The sequence below is a fragment of the Tamandua tetradactyla genome, chromosome 14 (genome assembly GCF_023851605.1).
Source record: "Tamandua tetradactyla isolate mTamTet1 chromosome 14, mTamTet1.pri, whole genome shotgun sequence".
Lineage (NCBI taxonomy): Eukaryota > Metazoa > Chordata > Mammalia > Pilosa > Myrmecophagidae > Tamandua > Tamandua tetradactyla.
In genome coordinates this window covers 94,962,884-94,976,619 of record NC_135340.1, presented here as the reverse complement: position 1 = coordinate 94,976,619, position 13,736 = coordinate 94,962,884, and the positions used below count along the sequence as shown (strand labels likewise).

The 13,736-nt window shown below is 53.0% G+C and overlaps 1 protein-coding gene across 1 annotated transcript; it reads right to left on the bottom strand.

Annotated features, from left to right (window-relative positions):
• Window positions 1-1,037: 1,037 nt before the first annotated feature.
• CRABP1 (cellular retinoic acid binding protein 1) lies at window positions 1,038-7,591 on the bottom strand. The gene is made up of 4 exons (XM_077126676.1): window positions 7,403-7,591; window positions 6,714-6,892; window positions 4,673-4,786; window positions 1,038-1,322 (listed from the first exon to the last, which is right to left on the bottom strand). Exons 1-4 carry the CDS (start codon window positions 7,470-7,472, stop codon window positions 1,272-1,274), a joined length of 414 nt encoding a protein of 137 aa, XP_076982791.1. The 5' UTR covers window positions 7,473-7,591; the 3' UTR covers window positions 1,038-1,271.
• Window positions 7,592-13,736: the final 6,145 nt, after the last annotated feature.

Below are 13,736 nucleotides of genomic sequence, written 5' to 3'. Positions count from 1 at the left end.
GGGCCAGGACACAGCTGTCAGGTGACTCTGGCTTGCCTCTGCTAAGAACCCATGTGCCTAGGATCGCAAGGAGAGATGCTCAAGAAACCAGACGGGCAACATAACGAGGACAGGACAGTGGTGGGGTCTGAAGGGAGATAGAGGGTGCAAGCTCCATGAAACAGGGGAGGCTGCCAAGCCCATGTTTAACCTGTAGGAATGTAGGTTCATGGAGCGCAAGTTTCCCTGATTTTTTTTTCTTAAGGAACTGGAAACCCAGATCTTTGTGTGAAAGCTCCTGATTTTTTAATTTATAAGTTGGCGACTCTGTGGTTAGTGTTCATTTGCATGGTGGGATTCATTCTGTGCGCTGCTGCGCCCTGGGAGGCTGACCCCGTCAACGGCACTCCCCTGTCCAGTCGCCCTTGCCCTCTAGATTCCAGTTGGATTTGGTGAACTTTGCAGAATCAACAGAGCAGAGATTGAAAGGTGGGAGGTCAAGATACTTACCCCACCCCACCCCCCACTTAATACTAAGCCCCTCCACCCTCCGACTCCACACACTGGGGCCACTGTCGGGCAGTGGCTGTGTTCCTTCAGGTATCCCCACAGCTCCTGCAGGGTGGCCCTTCTCCCACGCTACAGCTTGCATGGTCTGGTGGCCCCTCTTTCCCTTCCATCTTCAGGCCTCGGGGTGGTAATGTCTCCCCCATTGCTAGGCTCTGGGTGCCTCACCATCCTTTGTGAGTTTTTTGCTTCCTGCCGAAGTCTGCATTACTAGTCCCTTAATAACCAGCCGTCTTCAATGAGCCCTTCTGAGCGTGTGCTGTCTTTCCTGCTGGGAACAGTAATATACCAACTAATTCAACTGAAGAACAACGCAATGAGGTCCACACACACCTCAGTCTGCCATCTGGGTCCAGCCTCAGACGCCCAATCTTCAATCACCGATGTGCGCTGAAAGCCCTACACAGACGGCACAATCCTGGGGACAGCAGGGACACAGTAACCCCTTGTTGAACAGAAGAGGCAATCCACAAAAGGAAACAGCCAAGACATGTGTCCAACCACTTTAATGACTGATGAAACCATGCAAATGTCAAACTACACGGCACCAGGGACACAAGAGCCAGGATGGCCTTGGGGTAAAACACTACAACATTGTCATGAGGAAAACAGGGGATCATCTAACATTGAAGGATGGAGGGCAGGTCCACTAGCAACTTGGGTCTATGACATATTCCATGGGGGAGCCTGTGTCCTACCCTAAAGTTGGGGCAAGCCAGCAGCCTTCACTCCCGAACATAAATTCTTGTGCAGACCACATCATCGGCGCCGAACGTCTGCAGAGAAGAAAAGGAAAACCAATCAGTGCAGATGCCTGTGCAAAAATTGTTTAAAGTCTATCACTAATAAGGCCAGTTACTGCCCTGTTAAAAACTCTTTGTAACAGACATTCCATTTCCTGCGCTGTGTGCTCATGCCAAGTGCTAATTTTTCTCTAATTTGATTTTCTTTCTTTTTCCCCTTCTTTAAGGCCCATGTTGGCAGAGAGGCCACTGGGGCATAAAATTATAGGCAGTTTTCCTTTGCTTCTGGAACCTATGAATTGCGACATAAGAAATCATAGTTTCCTGGCTTTGGTTTTGAAATTCAACATAAAAAGAGGAGAATGGCATATTTGGATATTTCTGGACGTTCTGTCTCTCTTCAAATGCTTTTAAGAGAGCCAGGAGCATGGGCAGCTGGGACCACGGGGTCCAGAGCAGACAACTAGAGGGGATTGCTTTTTGGAGAAGGAGTAGAACCGCCTTCCGGGAAGTAGCAGTCCAGCCTGGGAGGAGCCTGAGATGGTGTAGAAGTAAAACTCAACGCCCCTGCAAGGCTCAGAACATTGGTCTTAGCTGCAAAAACTCACAAACTGGGTAAACGTGGGCCTCTGGGGTGGGGAGGCATTGAAAAGCGGGGTGGAAATGAATAAAATGAGTGCAAAGGCTGTTTCCAGCTAAAACTCCATGGCTCTTTTTTTTTTTTTGCCGTGGGGAGGGAAGGCAGGCTTCATTCCGTAGACGGAGAAGGACGTTTTCTTCTGGCCCAGAAATGATATTGCCCATAAATAATCTGTCTCAGCATTTCCAAAAACTAGCAATTACTCACAGGCTGCTCTCCTGGGTCTCTCACAGGCAGTTGGAGCAAAGCAATATATATGTTAAAAAAACAAAAGCAAAAGGCAACCTCCCCCCGCCACCCCAAGTCTGTAGACCTCATCTGAGTATGTCTGTTGGCAGACGTACCTTCTTCTATTGGAGGGTCTCTATGTTTCAGATTCTCAAAGTGACCTGAGACTCAAGAGAGGTTACAACCAGGGCACTAAAAGCTTGGACATCCTAGGATCGTTAGGTCCTTTCCCCTGGAGCCCTCGGTTGGTGACGAGATGCTTCTCAGAGAACGTTTGCTAGACCATTATCCCAACAGGCGTGTTTTGGGGAAACACTTCGTCATTGGTGATTAGCAAGGACGCAGCTCATCACCAGCTTCTTTGCAAACCAGACTGTTGCAGCTGTACCTATTCTATGTCCTACGCTCCTTCCTGGTCAGCAAGGACTGCAGAAGATTCTCTGTGCTGAGGGATGCAGGGGAAGGGTGCCCCAAATCCACCTCTCAGATGTCTGGACCTCTTGGAGCTTTAGGGCCGTGATGTATCAATGGGATGCCAAAGTTTGGGGATTTGACTCTTTACCCAGGCTGAAACTGGTATCACCATCTGGCACCTTATCCAGGCCAGCAAATGTCTTCCTTTCCATCCACATTTGAGATGGCCTTCTCAGCCTTCAACCTATGATGCATAGAGGTTGCCGAAAGAAACTATAGGACACGCCAGAGTGGCTTGAGGGAATATACTCAATTTTCAAAGGAAGACATCTTACAACCTGGAGGCAATTTACTATTCACACTGGGAGAATTTATTTCAACTTCACTAGAATAATTTGCCTCTTGTTACATGCAGAGCCATCTCCCTAAGCTTTGGATTTATTAATGACCACAACCCTTGAAACAAAAGCCTGCATTTCAGATCCCAAATGCCAAGAATTAATGCGCCCTCTGAGGCTTGTTTATATGTTTGCTGAGCCAGGGAAGGATGCGGGGGTGGAACTGTAGTGGTGGGGAGGGGCAGTCGGGACTTGGAAGAGGCAGGTCCTCCTAGCAGAATTTCATCTAGGACTCTGGCTGCTTGAGTACCACTGTAGAGGTGAATAAAATCACACACCATGTCAAAGAGCAAACCCATCCTAATTAACCCTTTGCGACCCGCAAGAACTAAACCCATCCCCACCCTTGCTGCCTCTTATACCAGGGAGCCACATGTGCTTTTTTTTTGGAGGTGGGGAGAATACATGGTCCAGGAATCGAACCCGGGTCTCCTGCATGAAAGGTGAGCATTCTACCACTGAACCACCCGTGCACCCTACATGTGCTTCTATCCTCTTAAATTTCCATGTCTCAGCCTCAAAGTACTTCTCCAACCTCATCATGTATTCTTTCCCTGAAAACATTAACTAGGTTGCAAAATAAGCCTGTTTTTTTTCTCTACGAAAGGAGAAAGCATGTTAAATCAGCCCAGGGAAGGATGAAAGGAAAGATCAAGCAGCCCCAGTTAAGTTAATAGAGACAGCTCAGTTCAGGGTCTTCTCGCAGAATAAACTTGCAATTTCAGAGCCAAGAGGGACTTCACGGATCAGACTTTAGCTCAACCCCTCTTTTAACAGCAGGGAGACAGGCCTGGCAAGGGAAAGGCCATGTACAGATCAAATGGGGCGTTCTTTCCTAGCACACCTCCAACCACACTCGGCAGTGACATTGGCTAAGATGGGCAAGTAAGCAGGGAGATGTTAGCAAAATGCCTGATGGAGAACAAAGGATGTAATTTCCTGGTTACATTCAGCTTTTCTCTTCTCTCCTATGAAGGTTAACCGCTGATTGCAAGGGAAGCTCAGCGTGTTCTAAAACATTAAAGGGAGAGTGATCTTGGGGGTTGCCTTCTTCTCCCAGCCTTCCCTTCCCGCTCCACTTAAAAAAGGAGGGGCCGGGGTATGATGAAACCGCAGGCGGTTCTATTTTGGCCTTGCTGGTAAGTTTTGTCTGGCCATGGGTGTTTCAAGAATTTAAATCTAAATACCTTTAAGATAGCGCTTGCATTCTGCAGTTCTAAAGGCCCCACCCCTCCACTCTGTGTTACCCCAACACTTTCCAAATTAGCATTTGCCTGATTCTTGAAGGCTGCTGGAGTTTGTCAGTGTGGGGGTAAATCCCCTCTAAGGAGCTGTGTGGTACCACGCTAACATTTCTTTCGCAGCCTGCTAAATGGAGAATGAGAAGGAAAACACAAATGCCTCCTGCAGTGTGAACCCGGGGAACTCACAAACCCCAAGCAACCTGAGCCTCGCCGGAAGGGAGGTGTCGCTTAAAATCACTGCCAGCCTGTCTCTGCTCTCTGAGCCTCTCCTCTCTCGGGCCAACTGTTACCAATTTCTTCTGCCCTGCGCTGGCATCTCAGGCTTTGTGCTCAGATTTAAACCCAGGGCAAATGGTCTCTCTCCCTCAATGGGCGAGCGAGGACAACAGGTTTGCGTGGCTCGCTGCGGCCGGCATCTGGGGGAACTGGGGGCTTATTTCCGAGTCAAAGACCACTCACCAGGATGAGCTCATCATTGGCCAGCTCACGGGTCCAGTAGGTTTTGGGGCCTTCCCCCTCGAGAAGAGTTTGTGTGCAGTGGATCTTGTTCTCATTCTCCCAAGTGGCTAGACTCTGCGGGCAGGAAAACCATTAGCGACATTAATTACAGCCTCCGCAGCGGGAGCAGGGATAACGATGAGCGCCCGGAGCGTGAGCGCAATGCAGAGAAGCAACACATGGTCCCCGTGAACCGGGCACTGAGTCTTCACTGCTGAGCCTTAGAAAGCCCAAATTCAGAGCACTGGTCACAGATTTTATGGGTTATGGATACGCCGTGAATAAACACACACACGAACACACACACGTATTCTCCAAAGCAGTGAAGCCTTAGACATGATTTACATCTCTAGGAATAAAATTTAGACAGCGCAATGGTTCATTTATATGCAAATAGACTGCTCCTTCAAACAATTTGGATTTTAAAGGCAAAGAACTTTACATGAGGACCACAGCTTTTAGAAGCGTTATGATGCTAGGCTTGGAGGCACAGCCACACCGGCAGCACAGGAGGGCTGTTCCCTGAGTGGATTTTGGAAAACCTACGTGCTTTCTGTTTGCCTTCATTGACATATACACAACCTGCTCTGATAAACTTGGGTGTCTGGCTCTGAGGATAAAAATGCTGCCACTTTCCAGTTTTCTATCCCTCCAGGAAAAAAAGAAAGACTCTAATCTGAGAGCGCTCGTGTGAATGTGCACACGTGAGATGTACACCAGACAAGGCGGAAAGGTGGCTAAATAAAGCTTCACTCTCCCAGCTATCAGGGGACACTTTGCTTTTTTTTAAAATCATAGTTGCCTTCCCTGGTAGTAGCCACTGTCGGACACGGTGCCTATTGCCAAGTCCCAGCCCTCCACTCTAACCACACTGTCCTGTTCTTTTAAGGTTTGCAAACAAGGGGGTGACTTGGGCCTCAGATCCCACCAGTCTCCAATCTGAGCATTCTTTTCAGGTCATGCTGATCCTGGGGGCCAAATACTGCTACAAGGGTCATCGTAATTTGGGGGACTGCCTCTGAGTCTCACTTTCAAGTCCAGTGCCCACAGATTCCAAGTCTGTAGACCAGACAGGCACCACTCCGGAAAGGTGAAAGAAACAATTTCACACTCTCTAGAATGTTATTACTTTTTTCTTTTTTTAAACACTAGGGAAATGGAGGGAGACATTCTGTCACTTTTCAAATAAGTGGTGGCAGCAACGATTATTTTTCCATCTGTCTTGAAAATAGAGGAGTAATTAACCCTCCATCTAACTCCAGGGCTAGAACAAATCCCATTCTTGCCCATGCCAAAAAGAAATGTACAAACCCCTCTGCTTAAGTCCACTCACTCACCCCTGGGGCCGACGTTCAGAGAAATATAAAACTCTTGCCATTAAGGACTAGGAGACAGGACTTAGTCTATTTCCCAGGCCAGAACTCCCTCGCTTTTGGAAGGATTTCGCCGTTCCTTTAAGAGACCGGGTAGAGAGCCGGCCCAGGCCTTGGGGACCGCTGAAACTGGATCCAAGGCGTTCCCAGGAGGCCCAGGCACCCGGGTGGGGTGGGGGTGGGGGGCGGGCTGCGGGAGTTTCCGCACCACCTGCGACAGGAAACGTGGCAGCGACGGAGCCGGGAACGCGACGGAGTCGGGAACCCGACGGCCCCTCCAACCTCCTCCTCCAGTCGAGGGCGCCGCAAAGCGCTGAAGAACGCGGCGCAACCTAGTGCCCGCGCTTTGAGCTCGGCTGCTAACACCTCGGGAGGTGGCTTAGAAATAGGACTGGGGAGGGAAGGGGTGGGGGGTGGGGTGGCAAGGCTTCTCCGGAGCCCAGGGCAACCCGGTTGCACAAACCCTCTCTGCTAACAGCCCGTGCACACGCCCTGCAAGGGGAAGCGTACTGCAGGCTGCCGAGGAACACTTCCAGGTTGGTCCAGCTGCAGCGAAGGCGCAGGGGTTGCGGCAGGCGGTGGGCAGAAAGCAGGGACCCCGGAGAGCTGCCCCGACTCTGGGGTCTCACCTTGCACTTGCGGCCATCCACCGTCTCCTCCTCGAAGCCTTCTCCGACCTTGAAGTTGATCTCTGTGGTGCGCACGGTGGTGGATGTTTTGATATAGAACTGGTCCCCATCCTGGCGGATCTCCACGTGCGGCTTGGACGCAGCCGCCACCGCCACCTTTCTCAGCATGGCATTCACACCTGCGCCGGGACGGATGCGTGTGCACAGGGCTCGGGGCACAGGACGTCGCCACCGGCCCGTCGCACCGGGCCCTTCTCAAACCCTCTGACCCCAGGTAGGGATCTTAAAATGGCCCCACTCTTCCCGCCGCCTCACCCTGATTTTCGAAACGAGAAACCGAAGCCCACCCACGGGTTAAGTGGCTTTCCCGGAGCTACCCAGTGAATTCGCGTAGGGCATGGTCTCAGACTGGGTCCCCCCAATTTAATGATTTTTGATCCTCCATCGACTCGGGGCATCTCGCCTCACCGTGATCTACCACGAGATAGAGGCCGAACCTTCGGGAAAAGGCGCCAAGCATCGCCCCAAGGTCCCGCGTCGCCCCAGACCCCAAGAGCCTAGGGGTTCGCCCCCATCTGTCGCCCCGCAGACCCCTCCTGCCTGAGGGCTGGTCCCCGACGCCACCCACTCGGGGCCCCGCGCGCCGGGTTGCTTCTCGGTGCCGGAGCGCGCGGTTCGCGTCGTCTTACCCAGCGCCTTCAGCAGCTCGTCGAAATTCTCACTGCTGCGCATCTTCCAGGTGCCGGCGAAGTTGGGCATGGTGGCAGCGGCAGCGAGGCGGGCGACGGGGACCGACAGCCGCAGTGCAGCGGGCACACTCCGAGCTGCAAGACCGAGGCCAGCGCACTGCACCCTGCACGGCTGGTCTCGAGTCACTAGGCGAGCGCCCCCACCCTCCGGCCCCGCCCCCGCCCCGGCCCCGCCCCCCGCGGCCCCCCACCCAGCGGGAGCGCAGCTCCCCGCCCAGCCCGTCCCCCCCCCAACGCCCCTCTGCGCTCCAGCGTCTCGTGGTGTAAAGCCAGCACCCACTGCCCTAAAACTGAACAGCGGGGGTGGGGTTGGGGCGCCCTTCCCGCAAACCACCCACATCTTGCATTATTAAGGTGAGTGGTGGGAGAGAATGAGATGACGTAAGAATGGCTAGGAAGGGATAACTTTGGAAACTAGGCGGTGAGTACATATTTGAAAATTTATAAAAAGCTAAAAGTTAAGTGGGGCAGTAGGGGCCATCAGGGGATGGGAGCCACTCTCTTCCCACGCCAGTCGTGTCTGGCCGGTCCCCTCCCCTCCCTGGCCAAGATCCCATTCTGAATCCCCCTGCACTCCCGCAGAACTCTTGGGAGCAAGTGGCTGGCAAGTCCCAACCCCCATCAGCACTGGCCTAGGCACTGCCGCGCGCGGACCCGGGACCGCGCGACACTGTGCGTGCTCAGCCGCGGTGGGGGAGCAGCGGGAAGCCAAGGCGGGCTCCCCTCTGTCGGCAGCGCTAGACGGACTGCTGTGGGGAGGGTAGGACTCGGCGCCGTCGGGGAGCCAGGGCAGGTGCAGTCCGCTTAGCAGAGAAGTGGGGCTTTGCGCTCCGTGGACAGTCTGGGAGGGCCGAGGAGGGGAAGCCTCTCCTCCCTGCCCCCTTTGCTCCCTAAAACGCACCATCCTGAAACTCCCCAGTGTCGCAAACATTTCACCGCGTCTCTTACAGCGCTTCACAGTAACCCCCCGATTTTCCTTCCAGCCTCTCTTTCCACTATTCCGCCATATTATGCTTCAGCCAAACTGCGCAACTCAGGATTTTGCAGCGGCCGCGCGTCTTCTCACCTCGGAGCTTTTACCCCTGCCGTGCTCTCGCCTGGAATGCCCCTTTCTTCCTCGGGTTAATAAAACCTTCCCCATCCATCATAGCCCATCTTTATGCCATCTGTTTTGTGAGATGCATTTTCCTAATCAACAGTGATTATTCTTCTCGAAACTCACAGGGTCTTTGTTTGCTCTAGCTCCAGCTCAGGTCTTAACTCTGCTATAAGCTGAACCCCTGAAGGGCAGTGACTGAGTTCTTATCAACTTGTCCTCTCTTTCTCGGCTCAGCCAGGTGGAGCTCAATAATTAAGCATTGATTTGAGAAGGAGGTAAATGTCCCAGAGCCCAGGGAGAGTGGGGCGGGAGGGAGGGTAGGGGAATCTATGTTAAATGCCTGCTGGATTGGGCCTTGGATTTCTGGAGGGGAAGCCCAGAGGAGCTGTCTAAGACAGCAGCTGAGTGAAGAAGTGGGAAGAGGGGCCATCACTGGCCAGGAAGGGATGTGGGTAGGGCCTGCTTTACGCACAAACAGCCTACACAGTTGCACAGGGCCCTGGGCTTAGAAGGGTCTGGCGATTGGTTCGATGAGCTGCTGTTGTCATCTTGAACTTCTTGATAATTTTTGAACAAGGGGCCCTGCATTTTCCCTGGTATCTTCAAATTGTGTAGCTGGATCTGGGGGAGGGGGCATTGTTTGGAGGTGTCTGGGGGCATGGCTAGAGGATGAGATTGCAACAGAAGCAAACCCACTTCACAGAGGGGCTGGGGGCTGTGCGGTGTGGGTGAAGGTGGAGGTCCCATCCAGCTAGGGGAAGCCTCTGCCCCATCCAACAATTTACCTCCCAGCAAGGGATCCTTCTTTGGCTTCAGTCATCTTAACGCACAGCTGGGGAGGGAACAGGGCAGGAGGTGGAGAACAGCACGTCAGGAGGCAGTACCGTAGTTCAGCCTAGGAAATCCCATGGGGATTGTCAGGGGGCTGTGGACGAGGTGAAAAGGGGACTGGTAGATCTTGCGGCAAGGGCACTGTGTGGGCAAAGGGTGATGGGGGGAATGGGGGAGGGACAGGTGAGGGGGTGATGGTCAAGGAATAGAGAGGATGTGGCGAAGGGATGGGGCCAGGAGGAGGGGTGCCCCACCCCCCTACTGGTTGGGACATCTGTGATGGAGGACAGTGGTGCTGTCATCCAGGCCACAGAGCGAGAGCAAGGACAGTGTCCAGGAAGGGAGAGGACACAGCTAGTTCAGCGTTAGAGAATGAGGTAGGTTGTTCTCTGTCCTTGGTGTTGGAAGTTCAGAGGTGACCAGGGCAGTCAGGAGGAGCTGGGACTTCTCACAGACCCCAGATCTCACCCCGGGGTACATGGAGAGGGGAGAGTAGGCCATCACCGGCCTGGCTACCAGAAGACCCCCACGGCCAACAAGTCAGCAAGATCCTACCCTGGTGGTGTTTTGTGGGCCAGCCGCAGGGCCAGAGCAGCGCCCCTGCCAGGTGGAGAGCTGGCTCTTGGCCTCGCCTCCAAAACAGACTTGCAGAATCACCCCCAAGTCGTCTGAGCCCTCCTGCCTGCTTTCCTTCCCTTCTTTTATCCTTCCATTCGCTAACTCATGCGGACTGCCTCTCTGAGCCAGGGACTGAGACTTGAATGTGGAAATAGTGGCCCAAAAGATTCAGGTCCTGTCTTGAGAGTTCACTGTTTAGCTGGGGGAGAAACCTAAAAAGTCTGTGATCATGATGTGGACTAAAAATACCTGAAAGGCAGGTATTTAGCCCAGCCTTAGTTGTCTTTTTTTTTTCTTTTTTCTTGGTTGAGTTTTAAGAGTGGGTCTGCCATTTGGAGAATTCCTGATATTCTCACAAGCAGTGGGGACAACGACATCAACAGGCTGAGCCCTCATATTGGGGGCTTGCCCCTATGAAACTTATTCCTGCAGAGGATAAGCTAAACCTACTTATAATTATGCCCAAGAGTCACCCCCAGAGAACCTCTTTTGTTGCTCAGATGTGGCCTCTTCTCCAGGCCACATCAGCAGGTGAACTCACTGCCCTCCCCGCTATGTGGGACATGATTCCCAGGGCTGTCAGTCTCCCTGGCAACATGGGACAGAACTCCCGGGGATGAGCCGGGACTCGGCGTCAGAGGATTGAGAAAGCCTTCTTGACCAAAAGGCGAAAGAGCGAAATGAGGCAAAATAAAGTGTCAGTGGCTGAGAGATTCCAGAGTTGAGAAGTTATCTTGGAGGTTATCCTTATGCATTATATAAATATCCCTTTTTAGTTGATGGTGCATCGGAGAGGCTGGAGGGAAGTATCTGAAACTGTAGCACTGTGTTCCAGTAGGATTCCCCTATTGTTTTGGCTGGAAAAGCTGATCTTTGAATCTCGAGCAAAAAGACTCTCAGGATATAAAACCGTTCATTTACTAACTGCGTTTTTTGAGGATGTAGTGTGTCAGACACGGAGCTGAAGTGCTAAGGGTTCAGAGGTGAAAGGGCGGGGCCCAAACTCACAGGCTGGTAGGGAAGACAACTGCGCCAAGATAAAGTTTGGGACAGGGCGCTAAGTGCTGGAAGCCCAGGAGGGCTTCTAACTTCTGGGGAGTTTGGGAGGGCTTCCCAGAGAAGATGGCATTAAGCTTAAGTGGGACCCTGAAGGATGAGCAGAATTTCAACAGGCAGCCATGGGGAATGGGCATTCTGGGCAGAGAAAACAGCAGAGGCAAAAAACTGGAGCTGAGCAGGGCTCTGAGGCCCTACGAATCTAATGTGGGACAACCCTGCAAGGAGCTCTCTGTAGAAAGGGCTTCGCTTGGAATGAGGCAGCCTCACCTTAGGATCCAGGGGTCCCCTATGTAGGCCCTGCCTTCTCCCCCAAAGTGCACACATGTACAAGGCCTTCTCAGCTGGCTGCAGATGTCACAGGGTCACGGGGTATCGCTAAATCGTGGTATATCCTTTCCCAGTCCAGATTTCTCACGGACAGGAGCTTGGGCCTAGGTCCTTTCTCCAACCCCCCTTTGTGCTCTGACGGGCAGCCTCGAGCTTGGCCCCTGTCTTTGCAAACCCCATGGCCTGCTTCTCCCAGGCCGCTGACCTGTGCCCCCTTTCAGAGCGTTTCTGCTGAGCTTTGCATGCCAGCACCTCAGCCTCAGACCCTCGGGCCTGGCTCCTCGCCCTTAGGCAGGCCAGATTCATGCTGAAGAATGGGGGTCAGAGTTCAATCCCCGCAAGCTGGGGACTCTGAAGAGGGTCCCAGCAGGGGTCTTCAGGGCAGCTCTCAGTGGGGCGGGGGCGGGGGGGGGCTGGGGCCCCTCTACCCCAGACAATCTAGGAGTCAGCAGAACAGGACAAAGAGGAGCTGGATTTCTGGCGAAGAATGGAGAGGGGCCACACTTGCCCCTCTGAGTGGGTTTCTTCTAGGGTAATGGAGTGGAAGGAGCACTGGACCAGGAGTCAGGGAGCATCAGGGCTAAAGGGGCTCATGGAGTCCAGTAATAGAATAAATGCAAGTAGCTAACATTTATTAAGCTTGGACTGTGCACCTAGCACTGCAGTAAGTGCTTCATGTGTTCATGCATTTGTTCTTTACCACTGTCCTGTGAGGGGGAACTCATCAATAGATGAGGAAACTGAAGCACGAGAGATGCAGTACCAAGCCACCAAGCCACCAAGGGGCTGGTAAGAGACAGATCCCAGGTGGGCTGGCCCCGGATCCATGCCTTTCTTCCCCCACCCACCCTCTCACTGGCTTCTGTACAGATGAGGGTCTGCAGGCCCAGGATGGGGGCTGGCGACGTGGCCCCAAGTCACACAGTAGGCTGTGGAGTTCCCACCTCCTGCCCGCCAGCCCCAGGGGTCCTGGGCTCAGGGGAGGTCCCTGAATCCCAGGACATCTGACCACTTGAATGCTGCAGCCAAGTTTGCCTAAATCTAGAGCTGGGCGAGAACGGTGTGGCAGGTCCGTCTGTCAGCCTGGGCTCTGGTCCTGCGCCCCCACAGAATGCCCATGCCACTTGGAGCATGTCCCAAGCACTGTGAACCTCGGTCATCTCCTCTGTAAAGAGAAACTGAAAATGCCAACCATGCTAGCCTCAAAGAATGAAATGAATTCACCAATGTGAGAGCAGGCTAAAGACCACACAGCTGTCAGCCCTTAGGATCTCTGGTCAGCTCTCCCCTAGCCTGTCCCCAAGGGGCGCTCTGGCTTCTATCTTTGAGGGACGGTTTCACTCATTCACCGGACATTATTAAGCACGCACTATTCATTTGCTCAAGTACTGTGCGAAAGCATTTGCAACCGTCAGTTCGCGTAATCTCAAAATAACCAAATGGGGTTTGCATTGTTATTATTTCTGTTTTATAGATTTAGAAATCAAGACCTAGAGGTTAAATGACTTGCCTAAGGTCACAAAGGAGTAATAGGCAGAATCAGGATTTGAATCCAAATTCATCTCCCTCCAAGGACGGAGCCTCCCAACAGCTGATAAGTGAGGCTGGTTTCCAACCTCCAAGATAACAGAGTAGAGGGCGAGAGGGAAGACAACAGGCAGGCACCGAGACATAAGAGCTTTCTGAGACGCTTAGGAGCAGGGAGGAGGGAGTGACCCTACCAGGGACAGTCTCGGAAGGCTGCAGAGAAAGAGAAACCCTTGAGTCAAAGCTTCAAGACTTAGATTTTGCCCAGATGGACATTTCATACAGAGAAAAGAGCTGATGGCTTGAACAGCAGGGAAGTGTGACTGAATCGTCTGGACCCTAGCGTAGTGGGACAGTGGTCTGAGGGCTGAGAGCCACAGGCAGGAGCCCGGGGAGGCTGCCTCTCTGCTGGAGGGAGCTGCAGCCTGCCACAGGCCGTCCTGCTCCTGGGCAGGGAAGGTGGGCAGCCCGAGTGCAGATATTGCCTGCAGATGCACTGTACAAGGGCCACATCGTATTTCTCTCATATGGAACAAATTGCTAATATTTAAAAATAAGATTTCACTTAAAACCCAGATTCCTGGCTCCTCTTGAAAACACCAGTGATCTGGCAGTAGAGGCAACCTTCCTGTATGACAGCCCTCTGCCAGGCAGGAGTGAATGGTAGCTGAGCATTCCACCCTCACCCCACCCCCGCCCCATGCTCTCTGCTCCCTTTCCCTCCTTTCCCTCCTTTTGCCCGCACCCTGCAGGAACTGGAGGTGGAAGCTCTGCATGTCTGCCTGCAGTGGTTCAGGGGTCTCTGAGGCTGCC

Bases quoted from the DNA above. Each gene is read 5' to 3' on its own strand.
- CRABP1 (XM_077126676.1), bottom strand. From the start codon at position 7,472: ATGCCCAACTTCGCCGGCACCTGGAAGATGCGCAGCAGTGAGAATTTC. The intron at 6,893-7,402 runs GTAAGACGACGC...GTCCCGGCGCAG, and splicing joins CGAGCTGCTGAAGGCGCTGG to GTGTGAATGCCATGCTGAGA. The intron at 1,323-4,672 runs GTGAGTGGTCTT...TCTTCTCTGCAG, and splicing joins CCAATGATGAGCTCATCCTG to ACGTTCGGCGCCGATGATGT.